At 43.0% G+C, this 18,256-nt stretch overlaps 1 protein-coding gene and 1 pseudogene across 3 annotated transcripts; both read left to right on the forward strand.

The window, feature by feature from the left end:
* The first annotated feature begins 10,931 nt into the window (after positions 1 to 10,931).
* Positions 10,932 to 12,939, forward strand: LOC128588609 (60S acidic ribosomal protein P1-like; annotated as a pseudogene).
* A 1,555-nt stretch (positions 12,940 to 14,494) lies between these two features.
* Positions 14,495 to 17,823, forward strand: CMA1 (chymase 1). Of its 3 annotated transcripts, none has more exons than XM_053594578.1 (5): positions 14,495 to 14,589; positions 15,243 to 15,393; positions 16,534 to 16,669; positions 16,848 to 17,102; positions 17,515 to 17,823. In XM_053594578.1, the coding sequence occupies exons 1-5, from the start codon at positions 14,532 to 14,534 to the stop codon at positions 17,656 to 17,658; spliced, it is 744 nt and encodes a 247-aa protein (XP_053450553.1). In that variant the 5' UTR covers positions 14,495 to 14,531; the 3' UTR covers positions 17,659 to 17,823. The 3 variants fall into 3 exon arrangements, with proteins under 3 accessions (XP_053450553.1, XP_053450555.1, XP_053450554.1); XM_053594579.1 differs by lacking the exon at positions 14,495 to 14,589 and adding an exon at positions 14,686 to 14,741; XM_053594580.1 differs by lacking the exon at positions 15,243 to 15,393 and having other exon boundaries at positions 14,525 to 14,589.
* Positions 17,824 to 18,256: the final 433 nt, after the last annotated feature.

The raw sequence follows: 18,256 nt of genomic DNA on the forward strand, positions 1-18,256 counted from the left end.
TCAAAGGAGTAGGGTGCCAGCCCCATATACTGGAGGTGGTGGGTTCAAACCCCGCCACGGCCAAAAACTGCAAAAAAAAAAAAGTAATTTGGCAGTTTCTTATAAAATTAAACACACCCAAAATCCTACCCCTGGATGTTGACTTTACAGAAAAGAAAACTTAAGTTTTCACAAAAACCTATACACACTTTGCTATGCAGCTCTCTTCATAAGTACCAAAATCTTGAAACACAATGTGAATAAAAGGGTGGGGGGGACCTAGGGCACAAGTATACAGTGGAATACTACTGCCATGGTCTGAATGTTTGGGTCCCGCTCCAAAGCCCATGTGTTGAAACCTATTTGCAGTGCAGTAGTACTAGGAGGAAGGATCTTTAGGAGGTGATGAAGTAATGAGGCGGGAGCCCTCACGAAGGGATTGTGTTCTTATGAAAAGGCCTAAGGGAGCTTGCTTGTCCCTTCTGTCATGTGAGGTCACACCAAAAAGGTGCCATCTATGGTGCCTGATATTGGACCAGACATCAGATCTGATATTGGACTTCCCAGCCTCTAGAACTATAACAAAGTTCTGTCATTTATAGATTGCCCAGTCTAAGGTATTTTTCCCTAGCAGCCAGGAAAGATTAAGATAGCTACTCATGAACAAATTGTTGATACAGGCAACAGTGTGGATGAACCTCAAAGGCATTATGTTGAGTGAAAGAAAATAGCTTCAAAAAGTTAAGCACTGCATGATTTAATTTATATGATATTCCCAAAATGACAAACCTATAGTAATGGGTAAAAGATCAGTGGTTGCCAGAAATTGAGGGTGGAGAGGTGTCACTATAAAAGATGGTATAAGGGAGCCTGAGAAGTGATGAAATCGACTATCCCAAAAGTGGTGGCAGTTACATGACTCTATATGTGTGTTAAAATTCTTAGAACTGTATACCAAAAAGAAATTCAGTATTGTTACATGATGGTTTTTAAATAAAATTTGGAGTTTTTCTCAATTGTCTACTGTCATTGTACAAATGAGAAAACTGAGCTCATTGAAACAAAGACAGCAAATAGGAAAGCCTGGCTTCAAACACAGGCTTATGTATTTGTAAAGTTCAAATACCTTGTGCTCTTCATTTCTTTATGCCTTGAATGTTCAAAGAAATAGCCCAGACAGCACAAATAGGTGTTCACAGGAAGAGAAAAATGCCAAGAACTGCAGTGATGAAGGAAAGTTCATAAACAGATTCCCAGATATGGCTGGACCAGGCCAGGTAGAGACCCACACCTCTCATTTTGGATATGAATACTCTTTTTTTTTTTTTTTTTAATGTCTTTTTTTTTTTTTTTTTTTTTTTTTTTTTATTGTTGGGGATTCATTGAGGGTACAATAAGCCAGGTTACACTGATTGCAATTGTTAGGTAAAGTCCCTCTTGCAATCATGTCTTGCCCCCATAAAGTGTGACATACACCAAGGCCCCACCCACCTCCCTCCTTCCCTCTTTCTGTTTCACCCCCCCATAACCATAATTGTCATTAATTGTCCTCATATCAAAATTGAGTACATAGGATTCATGCTTCTCCATTCTTGTGATGCTTTACTAAGAATAATATCTTCCACGTCCATCCAGGTTAATACAAAGGATGTAAAGTCTCCATTTTTTTTAATGGCTGAATAGTATTCCATGGTATACATATACCACAGCTTGTTAATCCATTCCTGGGTTGGTGGGCATTTAGGCTGTTTCCACATTTTGGCGACTGTAAATTGAGCTGCAATAAACAGTCTAGTACAAGTGTCCTTATGATAAAAGGATTTCTTTCCTTCTGGGTAGATGCCCAGTAATGGGATTGCAGGATCAAATGGGAGGTCTAGCTTGAGTGCTTTGAGGATTCTCCATACTTCCTTCCAGAAAGGTTGTACTAGCTTGCAGTCCCACCAGCAGTGTAAAAGTGTTCCCTTCTCTCCACATCCACGCCAGCATCTGCAGTTTTGAGATTTTGTGATGTGGGCCATTCTCACTGGGGTTAGATGATATCTCAGGGTTGTTTTGATTTGCATTTCTCTAATATATAGAGATGATGAACATTTTTTCATGTGTTTGTTAGCCATTCGTCTGTCGTCTTTAGAGAAAGTTCTATTCATGTCTCTTGCCCATTGATATAAGGGATTGTTGGCTTTTTTCATGTGGATTAATTTGAGTTCTCTATAGATCCTAGTTATCAAGCTTTTGTCTGATTGAAAATATGCAAATATCCTTTCCCATTGTGTAGGTTGTCTCTTTGCTTTGGTTATTGTCTCCTTAGCTGTACAGAAGCTTTTCAGTTTAATGAAGTCCCATTTGTTTATTTTTGTTGTTGTTGCAATTGCCATGGCAGTCTTCTTCATGAAGTCTTTCCCCAGGCCAATATCTTCCAGTGTTTTTCCTATGCTTTCTTGGAGGGTTTTTATTGTTTCATGCCTTAAGTTTAAGTCCTTTATCCATCTTGAATTAATTTTTGTGAGTGGGGAAAGGTGTGGGTCCAGTTTCAGTCTTTTACATGTAGACATCCAGTTCTCCCAACACCATTTATTGAATAGGGAGTCTTTCCCCCAAGGTATGTTCTTGTTTGGTTTATCAAAGATTAGGTGGTTGTAAGATGTTAGTTTCATTTCTTGGTTTTCCATTCGATTCCAAGTGTCTATGTCTCTGTTTTTGTGCCAGTACCATGCTGTCTTGAGCACTATGGCTTTGTAGTACAGACTAAAATCTGGTATGCTGATGCCCCCAGCTTTATTTTTATTACAGAGAACTGCCTTAGCTATACGGGGTTTTTTCCAGTTCCATACAAAACGCAGAATCATTTTTTCCAAATCTTGAAAGTATGATGTTGATATTTTGATAGGAATGGCATTGAATAGGTAGATTGCTTTGGGAAGTATGGACATTTTAACAATGTTGATTCTTCCCATCCATGAGCATGGTATGTTCTTCCATTTGTTAATATCCTCTGCTATTTCCTTTCTGAGGATTTCATAGTTTTCTTTATACAGGTCCTTCACCTCCTTCGTTAGGTATATTCCTAGGTATTTGATTTTCTTTGAGACTATGGTGAAGGGAGTTGTGTCCTTAATTAGCTTCTCATCTTGACTGTTATTGGTGTACACAAAGGCTACTGACTTGTGGACATTGATTTTATATCCTGAAACATTACTGTATTTTTTGATGACTTCTAGGAGTCTTGTGGTTGAGTCTTTGGGGTTCTCTAAGTATAAGATCATGTCGTCAGCAAAGAGGGAGAATTTGACCTCCTCTGCTCCCATTTGGATTCCCTTTATTTCCTTGTCTTGCCTAATTGCATTGGCTAGAACTTCGAGCACTATGTTGAATAGTAAAGGTGACAGAGGACAACCTTGTCTGGTTCCAGTTCTAAGAGGAAAAGCTTTCAGTTTTACTCCATTCAGTAAAATATTGGCTGTGGGTTTGTCATAGATAGCTTCAATCAGTTTTAGAAATGTGCCACCTATGCCTATACTCTTCAGAGTTCTAATTAGAAAAGGATGCTGGATTTTATCAAATGCTTTTTCTGCATCTATTGAGAGGATCATGTGATCTTTATTTTTGCCTCTGTTAATATGGTGGATAACGTTTATAGACTTGCGTATGTTAAACCAGCCTTGCATCCCTGGGATGAAGCCTACTTGATCATGATGAATGACTTTTTTGATGATAAGCTGTAATCTATTGGCTAGGATTTTGTTGAGAATTTTTGCGTCTATGTTCATGAGTGAGATTGGTCTGAAATTCTCCTTTTTGTTTGGGTCTTTTCCTGGTTTTGGTATCAGGGTGATGTTTGCTTCATAGAATGTGTTGGGGAAGATTCCTTCTTCCTCAATTTTCTGGAATAATTTCTGCAGTACAGGAATAAGCTCTTCCTTGAAGGTTTGATAGAATTCTGGAGTGAAGCCATCTGGACCAGGGCATTTTTTGGTTGGAAGCTTTTTTATTGTTTCTTTGATCTCAGTGCTTGAAATTGGTCTGTTCAGGAGCTCTATTTCTTCCTGGCTGAGTCTAGGGAGAGGGTGTGATTCCAAATATTGATCCATTTCTTTCACATTGTCAAATTTCTGGGCATAGAGTTTCTGGTAGTATTCAGAGATGATCTCTTGTATCTCTGTGGGATCAGTTGTTATTTCCCCTTTATCATTTCTGATTGAGGTTACTAGAGATTTTACTTTTCTATTCCTCGTTAGTCTGGCCAATGGTTTATCTATTTTATTTATTTTTTCAAAAAACCAACTCCTTGTTTCATTAATTTTCTGAATGATTCTTTTGTTTTCAATTTCATTGATCTCTGATTTGATTTTGGATATTTCTTTTCTTCTACTGAGTTTAGGCTTAGATTGTTCTTCTTTTTCCAATTCCATAAGATCTCTTGTGAGATTGTTGATGTGCTCTCTTTCAGTTTTTCGAATGTAGGCATCTAAAGCGATGAATTTTCCTCTCAAAACTGCTTTTGCAGTATCCCACAGGTTTTGGTAGCTTGTGTCTTCATTGTTGTTATGCTCAAGGAAGTTAATGATTTCCTGTTTTATTTCTTCCTGCACCCATCTGTTATTCAACAGAAGATTGTTTAGTTTCCATGCCTTTGGGTGGGGTCGAGCATTTTTGTTAGAGTTGAGTTCCACCTTTAGTGCCTTATGGTCTGAGAAGATACAAGGTAAAATTTCAATTCTTTTGATTCTGTTGATATTTGTTTTGTGTCCCAGGATATGATCAATTTTGGAGAATGTTCCATGGGGTGATGAGAAGAATGTATATTCTTTATCTTTGGGGTGGAGTGTTCTATATGCGTCTATCAAGCACAGTTGTTCTAGAGTCTCATTTAAGTCTCTTATATCCTTGTTTAATTTCTGTTTAGAGGATCTGTCCAGCTCTGTAAGAGGAGTGTTAAAGTCCCCTGTTATGATGGTATTATCAGATATCATATTGCTCAGACTGAGTAAGGTCTGCTTCAAGAATCTGGGAGCATTTAAATTGGGTGCATAAATATTTAGAATTGAAATGTCTTCTTGTTGTATTTTTCCCTTGACCAATATAAAGTGACCATCTTTGTCTTTTTTGACTTTAGTTGCTTTAAATCCACATGTGTCTGAAAATAAGATTGCAACTCCTCTTTTCTTCTGAATTCCATTTGCCTGAAAAATTGTCTTCCAACCCTTGACTCGGAGCTTTAATTTGTCTTTTGAAGCCAGGTGTGTTTCTTGCAGACAGCAAATGGATGGCTTGTGTTTTTTAATCCAGTCAACCAATCTATGTCTCTTCAGTGGGGAATTCAAGCCATTAACATTTATTGAGATAATTGACAAGTGTGGTAGTATTCTATTCGTCTTATTTTGTGAGAGTCCATTGCTTAGTTTTATCTTTTGCATCAGTGTGGAGGTTAGGTTCTGTCCTTTAATTTCTGAGTTCTTACTTTGCTGCTGATCCATTGTGGTGGTCAGTGTGCAGAACAGGTTGAAGTATTTCCTGTAGAGCTGGTCTTGTTGTGGCGAATTTCCTCAATGTTTGTATATCCGTAAATGATTTGATTTCTCCGTCAATTTTGAAGCTTAGCTTAGCAGGGTACAGAATTCTGGGCTGAAAATTGTTCTGTTTAAGTAGATTAAAGGTAGATGACCATTGTCTTCTTGCTTGGAAAGTTTCATTAGAGAAGTCTGCGGTCACTCTGATGGATTTGCCCCTGTAGGTCAACTGGCGCTTACTCCTGGCAGCTTGCAGAATCTTTTCTTTGGTCTTGACTTTGGACAGGTTCATCACAATGTGTCTTGGAGAAGCTCGGTTAGAGTTGAGGCGACCTGGGGTCCGATATCCCTCTGAAAGCAGTGTGTCGGAATCTTTGGTGATATTTGGGAAATTTTCTTTTATAATATTCTCTAGTATGGCTTCCATTCCTCTGGGGCATTCTTCTTCCCCTTCTGGAATTCCTATAACTCGTATGTTGGAACGCTTCATAAAGTCCCATAATTCTGACAGTGAACGTTCTGCTTTCTCTCTCTTCTTTTCTGCCTCTTTTACTATCTGAGTTATCTCAAAAACTTTGTCTTCTACCTCTGAAATTCTTTCTTCTGCATGGTCTAACCTGTTGCTGATACTTTCCATTGCATCTTTAAGTTCCCTGATTGACTGTTTCATTTCCTTCAGCTCTGCTATATCCTTTTTATATTCTTCATATCGTTCATCTCTTATTTGATTCTGTTTTTGAATTTCCTTTTGGTTATTTTCCACTTTATTAACAGTTTCCTTCATTGTTTCCATCATTTCCTTCATTGTTTTCAACATGTGTATTCTAAATTCCCTTTCTGTCATTCCTAACATTTCTGTATAGGTGGAATCCTCTGCAGCAGCTACCTCATGGTCCCTTGGCGGGGTAGTTCTGGACTGGTTCTTCATGTTGCCTGGAGTTTTCTGCTGATTCTTCCTCATGGGTGATTTCTTTTATCTGTTTACTTGCCCTAGTTTTCCTTTCAATTCCTCTTGCTCTTTAAGTTCTTGTGCCTGTGGACTAAGGGTTACAGGACCAGAAGGGTGAGAAGGTTTAAGAGCAAAAAAGCGATGAAAGAAATGAGGACCGAGTGATAAGAAAAAAAAAAAAAAATGAAAAAAAGAAAAATAGAGAAAGGAGAGTGGTTGGGTGAAAGGAATATTGACAAAAAGAAGAGAGGCACAGAAAGAGGGAGACAGAGCAATATAGGTGTACAGTAGGGTACTTTGATACAACCTTAAAAAAAAAAAAAAAAACACCTTCTGGGGGTGCCAAGTGGGGTGGTTCCCTTGAGGTCAGCAGCTCTTTGCTAACCTGATCAGACACAGAACCCCACCTCCACCAAGTAGAGAGGAAAGACAAAAATGCTATAAATCAAACCAAAACAAGCAAACAGAAAACTTTACGGGATAAAATTGGCTGGAAAAACCAAATAATAGTGGTAGAAACACTAACAAAAATGAAGTTCTGATTATTGAAATAGGCAGCAATGGGAAATTATAATTAAAGTAGAAAAATTGAGAAAGAAAAAGGATCTGTATGGAAAAGGTTGAACTTAAAAAACAAAACAACAATCTAGAACGTCAAAATAAACAAAAAAAACAACCAAACCAAAAAAAAAAACCAAACAAACAAACAAAAAAAAACACACACGCAACCAAAAACAAAGCAGTATGTATATGGAATTGAATATTGTCTGGGCAACACGTGGTCTTCTGGGGTATGAGATGTTAATCACAGTTCTGATACGACTGGAGGCTGCTAGTTTCTCGAACCCCAGCAGGTAGACACCCTAAATCTCTCTTCAGCCCACTTAAAAGGCACTTTGAACTTGTTCACTTACTGAGCAGAAGCTTTCTCAGGGAAGTGCTTGTTGCTGGAATCACTGCTGAAGTGGCTATCCACTTACCCTGTGTGTCAAAACTGGTCTCCCTCTGCCCCCGAGGGTTAGGGCTGCAAGGCGGCTCAGACCCCACCCTTAGGCTACTTGGTCGCTGGGTTACCAGCTCCCACCCAATTCCAGCTCTGCGACCCTGAGGGCGGAGCTTGCCAGGGCAGATCGCTCACAATGTCTGCCTGTGACCCAGAGCCAAACTCTATTAGCTCCGTCTGGCTCAGCGGCTCAGACTGGGGCCCTAGACAAAGGCCAGAGTTCTCCGCACTCCCGCTCAGGCTCTCCCCAAGGCAGTTCAGCTGAGTGCCAAGTCCAAAGACACCAAAACAGTTCACAGGTAAGGCCTTTCTGGTTTGCAGTCTCGCTGCTACTGAACTTACAGTTGCGGGCGGGTTTAGGCGGATTGAACACACGCGACCACTTGCCGGTTTTCCACTGTTTTAGTCCTCCTCTTGGGGTCCAGAAGTCTCTCGCTGACTCCCTGTATCCTCTCAGGGGTGATGCTAGGCAGATCCCACCAGCCAGAGATGCCTGGAGTCCTATATCCCCAGACTCACGGTGCCCAGATGCAAGGAAGCTGTTACTCGGCTGCCATCTTGCTCCACCCCCTCTGGATATGAATACTCTTTACATCTCCAGTCTAGGCCCATTCCACTTATAGGGCCACCCAGTCAGCTATATCATAATGTGGCTGTTGGTTATTAGTTCTCCCCAGTATACGTCCAAAAAGCCTTCTCAAAATGCCTGGCCACTCTGCCTTCCAGGCTCCCTAGTATAAGAATGTTCCATCTCCTATAAAATATGACCTCAGGTACAAATTCTCTTCTAGGGCCCCACTTCCTAAAACAGCCCATTCCTCCCTTCTCCCATAGTTTTGGTGACTATCCTGGGTCTGCCTCTGGAAATGCTTCATTCTCTCACTACCCTTCCAAAGTTTGAGACTTGAGGCTTACCATGTTTTAAAAAAGCAAAAATAAGGATTCATCACAGCTGGTGAGAGTAAAAAGAAAAGCAATGGCACGGTGGCTCAAGCCTGTTATCCTAGCACTCTGGGAGGGCCAAGTGGGTAGATTGCCTGAGCTCTCAGGTCCAAAACCAGCCTGAGCCAGAGTGAGGCCTCATCTCTAAAACTACCCAGGCATTGTGGTGGGTGCTTATAATCCTAGCTACTTGGGAGGCTGAGGCACGAGAATCACTTGAGCCCAAGAGTTTGAGATTGCTGTGAGCTATGATGCCATGGCACTCTACAAGGGTGACAAAGTGAGACTCTAAATAAATAAATAAATAAAATAAAAAGAAAAGCAAGAATTTTTTTTTTTTTTTTTTGAGACAGAGTCTCACTATGCCGCCCTCGGTAGAGTGCCTTGGCTTCACAACTCACAGCAACCTCAAACTCTTGGGCTTAAGAGATTCTCTTGTCTCAGCCTCCCAAGTAGCTGGGACTACAGGCACCCACCACAACGCTATTTTTTGGTTGTAGTTGTCATTGTTGTTTGGCAGGCCCAGGCTGGGTTCAAACCCACCAGCTCTGGTATATGTGGCTGGCACCCTAGCTGCAGAGCTACAGGTGCTGAGCCAAAAAAGCAAGAAAATTACTAACATAAGTTTATTCTTTTATTTCTAAATAAGAAGAATATTGACAGTGTTCTATTTCCTGATGTGGGTGATAGATGTTTGGTTTGTAAGTATTGATTAAACTAAAATATGTCTTCACTCTTAAGTATGTATGTTATAATTTCCCTGTAAAAAAACTGGCTTGGTTCCTGTAGCTCAGCAGCTAGGGCACCAGCCACATACACCAGAGCTGGTGGGTTCAAACACGCCCCGGCCTGCCAAACAACAATGACAACTACCAAAAAAAGAAAATAGCTGGGCATTGTGGCAGGCACCTATAGTCCTAGCTACTTTGGAGGCTGAGGCAAGAGAATCACTTAAAGCCCTAGAGTTGGAGGTTGCTGTGAGCTGTGACGCTATGGCACTCTATCGAGGGCAATACAATGAGACTCTGTCTCAAAAAATAAAAATAAAAAAAGAAAGAAAGAAAAAAGAAAAGAAAAACTAACATGGACCACAACTAGAGAGAAGCCCTAAAAACTGTGAGCAGTCCCTTCCTCCAGCCCAATTATATAGAATACCTGTCCATAGCATTAGCCTTTAGGGATGCCCTCAGATAAAGGAGTTCCTCACTACTTGTGTCCCCAGAATCCCAATAAAGACACAGACAGGGCTTGTTTATGTGACTAGCATTTCTGCCACTCACTGGCCCATTCCCTGGGAAGCCAGTGCCCCTTGCTTGCCACAATCATTAAACAAATGTGGAGTATTGACTTAGCCACCTTTAGTGGAATTCAAGATCACTAGGAGGAATGCACGGAATTGTGAAAAAGAACAAGTTTAAGAAGAAAGATGGAGGGAGAGGAGTCTCCTAAGAGCAATCCCTATTCACACACAATCATTATACAAAATTGTTTGTATGTCTCTCCCTGTCCATCTGACCTGCAGATTCCCAGTCTTGACCTGCATTTCCACTCTCCACACCCACCCGTGATCTCAACTTATTCTCTCTGAATAGTCCAGCTTGGGCCACCAGAAACACCTGAAGGACTTGGAGCCATCCATGGTGCTGATTTGCTCTCTCTGCCCTTCCCCCAAATACGGTTGGCCCAAAACACCATTGAGGGGGGAAAAAACTTCAAGGAGCCCTGGAGGGTTGTTCTTACCCTGTGGCTGTTGACACATGCTACCAATACCACCTATCTCATTAGTCTTGCAAAGTTTGCCCCTACGTGCTATCCACCCCATCAGCCTTATCAAAATTATGTGTCATTCTTTATACTTCATGGATGCAGTTACTAAGGCCAAGAACTTAAGAAACTTTCTGAAGGTCAGATGGATGGTGAAGTGGCAGAACCAGGATTTGACCTTGCCCCGTCCAACTGCAAAGGACTTCATGCCTCAAACTTCAAAATGAATAATGGCACAAATAATACATGTTTCAGGAAATCAGAGAAAGGGTGATCCTTAGGCATTATAGTGGCTAAGGAGTCACTGTCACCATTAAAATGCCAGAAATTACATTTCAGTTCCAGCCTTTCTTTCCCATTAACTGTGAATCTTAAACAAGACCCTATCCAACCTGTACTTGAGTATCCCCAGCAATCTGGAAATCACTTACCCCCCCTCAAGACGACATATTCATATTGTTACAACTGATTATTAGTAAATGTGTTCTTATGTATAGTCAACAGCTGCTTCCTAAAATGCTGTGACATTATGTCCACAGGCTCCCTAGACAGAAGTCATGGCTGAGCTATGCCATATGACGGTCAGCACTGCCCCTTGTTTAGCCCAGATACTGCAGGAAGCACAACACATCTGAATCACTCTCAATTCTTCCCACAAAGCCAGACCCTTCTGCCATTCATTCTCACCAGAAAAATTAATTCCACATGATACTTTTAATTTCCTGTCACTCTCTTCTACATCAAATTTTACACCTGTTCATCTGATTGACACAGACTGGGTCACATGACCCGGCCCTGGACACAAGAGAAACTTGAGCAGCAGTTTGTGGATTCTACCATAGGAAGGCAAGAACTTTAATTGGGAATTCCTCTAATACAGGACCAGTGCTCAAAAGACATTAAGGAATGACATATATGACAACTGTCCACCACAATCCATCATTTGGCTTCTGAGCATCAATACGCACTCTTTCCCCATACTTAAACTTCCTAAAAACAAAAATTCTCCCTTGAACATAATTCTCACTATCTCGTAAACAAAAGGAAATGAGGCTTGACTCCCCAGAACTGAAATAACCCAGCCTCATCAGGCACTGCTTTCAGCTCCTAGTCCTGTAGCTGTAGATGATTTGTTTTTGTTTTTTTTTTTTTTTTGTAGAGACAGAGTTTCACTTTTTCGCCCTTGGTAGAGTGCCGTGGCGTCACACAGCTCACAGCAACCTCCAACTCCTGGGCTTAGGCGATTCTCCTGCCTCAGCCTCCCGAGTAGCTGGGACTACAGGCGCCCGCCACAACGCCCAGCTATTTTTTTGTTGTTGTTGTTGCAGTTTGGCCGGGGCGGGGTTTGAACCTGCCACCCTCGGTATATGGGGCCGGCGCCCTGCTCACTGAGCCACAGGCGCCGCCCAGCTGTAGATGATTTCATTCCACCTCTAGTTTAGTCACACTCCCAACGTGATATTCTGTAGATCCCCAACTTAAAAACTGCAGACTATACACAGTAAAGTTCACTACCAACATACTACCTGCAAAATAGCAGAAGAGAGAGAAAAAGGAAAGCTCTTAAAAGACCTTGTACACAAACACATTTGACAAAGCAAGGAAGACAATGTGAGCAGATGGTGCCATCATCTTCTCTGAATTGGTCCCCTTCCTGGAGCTGTACCTATTCCATTTCCTTACCCTCATCCAGGCAGCTGAAACAGAACTTAAGTCTCAATGGATTTGAACCTTGAAGCTGTGGAACTATCTCATACTAACCCTAGACTTCCTACTTGTCAATTCCTTATCCCATGAATAAAAAATTGAACCCCTTCACTTGTATAAAGGATTCTCTGCTTTTTGGTCTAACAGGTGCAGGGCCACAGGATAAGATCCTCCATCTCCAGGGTCTCCTCTATTCTGCCAGTGGTAGAAAGCCAGGAGTAAGGTTGCTGACTCTAGCAAATAAAAATACAGGACTCTGGGTGGTGCCTGTGGCTCAAAGGAGTAGGGCGCCAGCCCCGTATGCTAGAGGTGGTGGGTTCAAACCCAGCCCCGGCCAAAAGCTGCAAAAAAAAAAAAAAAACAGGACTCCCAGTTAAATTCTAATTTCAGATAAAAACAATTTTTTTACTATAAGTATGTCTCATTCTTTATTTGAGAGTACACTAAAAAATTATTTGTTCGTCTGAAATACAAATTTAACTGGGCAATCTGTATTTTTACCTGTTAATGCTAAAGAGGGAAGAAAGTAGCACAGGGACTCCTGAGATTCCCAGATGTAAATAATAAGAACGTACTATAAATGTCTTATTCTCCTTAGCTGCTGCCAAGGTGCTGGGTTCTTCTGAGGAACTAAGTCCATGTTGGAGTAAGGCCCTCACTTCATTTTGCAACTAGCACTGTGCCTGATGGTGCCTTCCCAATACTCGCCCACGCTCTGGCCTCTGTCTCCAAGTTCACCTGTATCTACTCAGACTTTATTCTGCATGACGTTGAGGTGACCATCCCAGAAGATAAGATCAATGCCTCATTAAGTGGCTGGTGTAAATGTTGAACCTTTTTGGCCTGGGTTGTTTGCAAAGGCCCTGGCCAATATCAACATTGGGAGCCTCGTCTGCAGTGTAGGGGCTGGTGGACCTGCTCAAGCAGCTGGTGCCAGAGGTCCTGCCCGCTCCACTGCTACTGCTCCAGCTGAGGAGAAGAAAGTGGAAGCAAAGAGAGAAGAGGCTGAGGAATCTGATGATGACATGGGCTTTGGTCTTTTTAAGTAAATCCCTTTTATAACATGTTCAATAAAAAGTTGAACTCTTAAAAAAAAAAAAGTCTTGTTGTAGAGAGAGTCATAGCCAGAAATAGAACTTAGGAAATTAAGTTAAAAGCAACAGAAACCCAGCCAGTATATATACTAAGGAATAGATCATCCCAGTCACAGGCCCAAGCTGAGAGTAAGGGCATAGTGGAACGATGTGGAAAAGGATTTTATCCCCTGCACAATTCCATCTCTGAAATAAATGCCTTAAAAATCTCCAAAAGAAATGATATTCCATCATGTTGGCCAGGTCTTTCCTGGGCTCCCTTCTCCAAATCCAGAGAAAGCCACAGACATATGCATGAAATCCAGTTCTGGCAGTTATGAGCTATGGGGTTGTGATCATGTTAAGGTGTCCGTCTGCATCTCAAAAGTGACAATAATGGCATTTCCCAAGGCTGATATAAAAAGAGCAAAACCTTTATTATTATAATACTTTATTATACTAAGTATTAGTATAATATAGTATTATATTATTATATAATACTAATATTTGTGACAATAAATGATATGCATAAACTCTCAGAAAATGCTAATTCCAGTCCCATTTGCTCTTGTCATCATGTGTATAAAGTCCTGCCCTAGGGTGTGTTCCCTTCCCACATCTACCCTGCTTGGATCTCTCTTCTGCCAATGAACATTTGTGTCAGAGGAAGAGAGATCCAGATCAATGTTTTTCAAACTGTGGGTGTTATCCATTGAGTAGGGTATTGCTTGGGTTTTAACATGGAATGGAATGGAATGGAATGGAATGGAATGGAATGGAATGGAAACTAACAGGGAGCATTGCACATGATTTGAATAAATATTGTTTCCTGAAACTTTTGATTCGTTTGCATGCGTGTATGTGTGTGTTTATGTCCTCATACATACATTTTGTACGTGCATCGGGTCATTTTGTGAAATGCATTTCCCAGGGTCATAGCCATGAAAGTATTCATGCTTCTGAATGCCTAAAGACTCTCCCAGCTCAGCGCCTGTAGCTCAGCGACCAGGGCACCAGCCACATACACTGGAGCTGCCAAACAATAGGCCCACCAAATCCAGCCCAGCACCTGCCAAACAACAATGACAACTGCAACCAAAAAATAGCTGGGTGTTGTGGCAGGAGCCTGTAGTCCCAGCTACTTGGGAGGCTGAGGCAAGAGAATCGCTAAACCCAAGAGTTTGAGGTTACTGTGAGCTCTGACACCACAGCACTCTACCCAGGGTGACAGCTTGAGACTCTGTCTCAAAAAAAAAGACTCACCCCAATCCATGTTTCTTATGGGCCTTTAATTAGCTTTCCTAATTGGAAGACACATGGTCCCCACATTTCCCACCTCCCACCCAGAAAAGGCTCCATGATTGAGGGCTCATTCTGGGAGCTAGAACTTGAGAGTTTGGGTCTCAACTTCCACTCTAGCAAACCAGAGGGGGATTGTGGGGGAATCTCTGATGAGAAAAATACCCAAGTTAGAGTGAGAGAAGAAAATATTACCACACAGTTCCTGTGGTTACAAGCCCAGCCCCTCCAGAGTCTACTGGGGGTTATAAAACCCAAGACTGGAAAGTAAAACCAGCACCTACCCAGGCAGCCTTCCTGGAAAGATGCATCTGCTTCCTCTCTTCCTGCTGCTCTTTATCCTGTGCCCCAGAGCTGAGGCTGGTGAGTACTGGGGTCCTTGCCTCTGTAGTCTTCAGGATCAGCTCTTAAAACAAAGATGCCTTGTCTGAAAATAGCTAACTCTTAAACAGAGCCCCAGGATCTGTCTTCAAGAGTCCCAAACTGAAGTTTCCACTCCTTCTTTGCAGCCTATGGTAGGTCCCAGGAGCAAGGAATCCTACACTGATTGGGCAAAAGCCCAGAGCAAATGGGAAGAAAAGGGATATCGCCAGGAAAATGGGCATGTTCTCTTAAACTTCTGAGCTTCAGGGCTACAGACTGCCTTGTGATTTTGTCCTTCTGTGGCTCCACTCACTGGGTATGGGGAAAGCAAGCCAGAAAGCTGGACAGCTTGTGCTACACGGAGACAGAAGACGGTAGGCCAGGGCAGGCTAGGGGTGGGAGGAATCTGAGTGAAGACTGTCTGAAGGGCAATCAAGGCAGGGGTAGGGCTGTTGTGCCACGATGAAGGAATGTGAATTGCTGTGGGAGATTATGGGTGGGGAAAGCAGATATAAGAAACATGAACGGAAGATGAGCAGAATTAAAAGTGAGGATGAGATTCAAGGGAAGCCTCTCTCAGCTTAACCCAACTTGCTCATTCTCGAGAGAGAGAACCAGTGCCTGCCTTCAAACCCCGGGGTTCTCTGTTCCAGGGGAGATCATCGGGGGCACAGAGTGCAAGCCACACTCCCGCCCCTATATGGCCTACCTGCAAATTGTCACTCGCCATGGTGCGCTGGCAGCTTGTGGTGGTTTTCTGATAAGACGGGACTTTGTGCTCACAGCTGCTCACTGTGCAGGAAGGTGAGACAACAGGTCCTTTTATCCCCAAATGGGAGACAAATAATCAGCGTAGCAACCAGGGATACACCTGCATTGGGACCTGAAGATGACATCCTGGGCCCACATCAGCTTTCCCAAGAGGCAAGGTTTGGGTTTAAAATAATTCCTCTTATGACTGAATGGCCAGGCACAGTGGCTCACACCTGTAATCCTAGTACTCTGGAAGGCCAAGGCAGGTGGATTGCCTGAGCTCAGGAGTTTGAGACCAACCTGAGTTAAAGTGACACCTGGTCTCTAAAAAATAGCCAAGTATTGTGCTGAGTACCTATAGTACCAGCTACTCAGGAGGCTGAGGGAAGAGGATCACTTGAGCCCAAGAGTTTCAAGTTGCAGTGAGCTATGATGCCATGGCACTCTACCGAGGGCAACAACATGAGACTCTGTCTCAAAAAACAAATTGCTCTCGTGACTGAATGGGTGCCATGAGCCTCAGTCATGGTAGCTCAGCTCCCTTTCAGAGGAAAAGGAGGCCCTGATAAAGTACCCCACTAAAGTTCCCCCACTCACCCTTCCCCAACACATAAGACATGTGACTCACTTTTCTTTTCTTTTTTTTTCCATTTTTTTTTAATTGTTGGGGATTCGTTGAAGGTACAAGAAACTGATTACATTTTTTAGATAAAGTCCCTCTTACAATCATGTCTTCATGTGACTCACTTTTCAAGGCCCCATCCAGTTCTCAAGGCCACTTTTTCTAAGCCTCATCAAGAACATTGGCCTTATAGGTTCCTGAACTCATCGTTTCTATGGGGTACAGAGAACAGGGTTCACTCCAGACATCCCCACACATTTCCCCCATGCCTCTGATACCTCCACGTCAAGGGCTGGGCTCCCTGATTTAGGAAGTGAACCCCGTCCCCTGGATCCTCTGTAGGCTGCTCATTCCTCACTAATTCTAGAGACTCCTGGAAATCATGTCTGTTCCCTGAAAAAACTCTTCCCTGAGCAAATCTGAGTCCCTAAATGCCACAGCAGCCCAAGAAAGGGGAGATGGGTAGTCCAGTGAGAGGCTCCAGTCCCCTTTTCTCAGAATGGGTACATCCTGGGACAAACCCCAAGCCATCATCGCTTCTCCTTGTTCTTCCTTCTTCCTCACGACAGGTCTATAAAGGTCACCCTTGGAATGCATAACATAAAAGAGAAAGAAGACACGTGGCAGGAGCTTGAGGTTGTAAAGCAATTCCCTCATCCAAAATATGATGGCTTTATTTTGCACCACGACATCATGTTACTGAAGGTGACATCTTTGTTACCCCTGTCTACTTTTTGTTCTCCTAAGCTTCTTCTCCAGATCAGTGCTGCACTGAAGTTTTGGTAGCACTTGCTCTAACGTGAAGCAGTTTGCTCCTCTGTCCTCCAACCCCTATGGCCTCAGGGTCCATTTATTAGACTAACAGCCCTCATTCCCTTCACAGTTGAAGGAGAAAGCCAACTTGACCCTGGCCGTGGGCACACTCCCCCTCCCACCCCAGTTCTACTTTGTCCCACCTGGGAGAATGTGCCGGGTGGTTGGCTGGGGAAGAACAGGTGTCACAAAGCCAGGCTCAGACACTCTGCAAGAGGTGAAGCAGAGACTCATGGACCCTGAGGCCTGCAGCCACTACACAGATTTCAAGCACGAACTCCAGCTGTGCGTGGGCAATCCCAAGAAGATCAACTCCGCATTTAAGGTGAGCCTTCAACCAGGGTTCTTCTCCACAAATCACTCTACAGGAGACAGAAAACAGGGTCCACTTTAGACATCCCCACACATTTTGGTCACTCTTCAGGGACCAGAACTCTTCTGGAAAGAGATGGGGTCTTGTCAGCCAGCATCAGGGTTTGAGATTACAGGACTGAGAAAACTGGAATTGTCCATCCTCCCATGGCCCAGGACAGTGGCCCATTCATTCCCATCTGCTGTGCAGGGTGGATGGGGTGACTTGAAGAAGGTGGAGAGGCTGCCCCAGATGTATACCTGGTCTAGTCAGATGAGTCACCTGAGAAGCCAGTACTCCTGGGTCTGACTGTGACCCTGAGCTGGGACCCAAGGGCAGGAGAGCAGGACTTCCCTGGGTCACCTTGTGTTCTCTCTGCCCCCAGGGAGACTCTGGGGGCCCTCTTCTGTGTGCTGGAGTGGCCCAGGGCATTGTGTCCTATGGACGGCATGACGCAAAGCCCCCTGCTGTCTTCACCCGGATCTCTCATTACCGGCCCTGGATCAACACAATCCTGAGGTCAAATTAACCCTGGAGCCTGGGCCAGTAAAAGAGGCTATCTGGAGTTGGACCCAAGCAGAAGAGTTTCTGTGTGCCATTCATTCCAGCCTGCCTCTCCTTCCCTGGCCACATCTCTGAGGCTCCACCAGGTTTCTATAGGTCATAGAACTCTCAATAAAGACCCAGCATGCAGTCACAAGCATGTGCTGACTACCTGGTATTCTTTTCTTCCTAACGTAGTAACCTGATTCCCAGCCCAAGCACCTATAAGATTTGGAAGGAGTGTGTGTGTGTGTGTGTGTGTGTGTGCGTGCGTGTGTGTGTACACGCATGTGCTTCTGTGTGTATAAGAGAGACAGAGACAGAGAAACAGACATACACACACAAAGACAGAAAAGAGATAAAGCAGAAAAACTAGAGAAAGAAAGAAGAGAGAAGGCTGCAGGCCTCAGGATCCCTATTTCTAGCTTAAAAAAGAAAATAAATCAGATCCTTCCTTCCCTTAATCATCAACTCTATATCAATTCTGACTGATCTTTAGTAATATTCAGAATCACTAAGAACATTTTGAATGGCAAACAAGTTGTATGATGTCAAGAGGATCCCTGGCCTCTTTCTACTAGATG

This window comes from Nycticebus coucang, chromosome 6 (assembly GCF_027406575.1).
Source record: "Nycticebus coucang isolate mNycCou1 chromosome 6, mNycCou1.pri, whole genome shotgun sequence".
In the NCBI taxonomy this organism is placed as follows: Eukaryota; Metazoa; Chordata; class Mammalia; order Primates; family Lorisidae; genus Nycticebus; species Nycticebus coucang.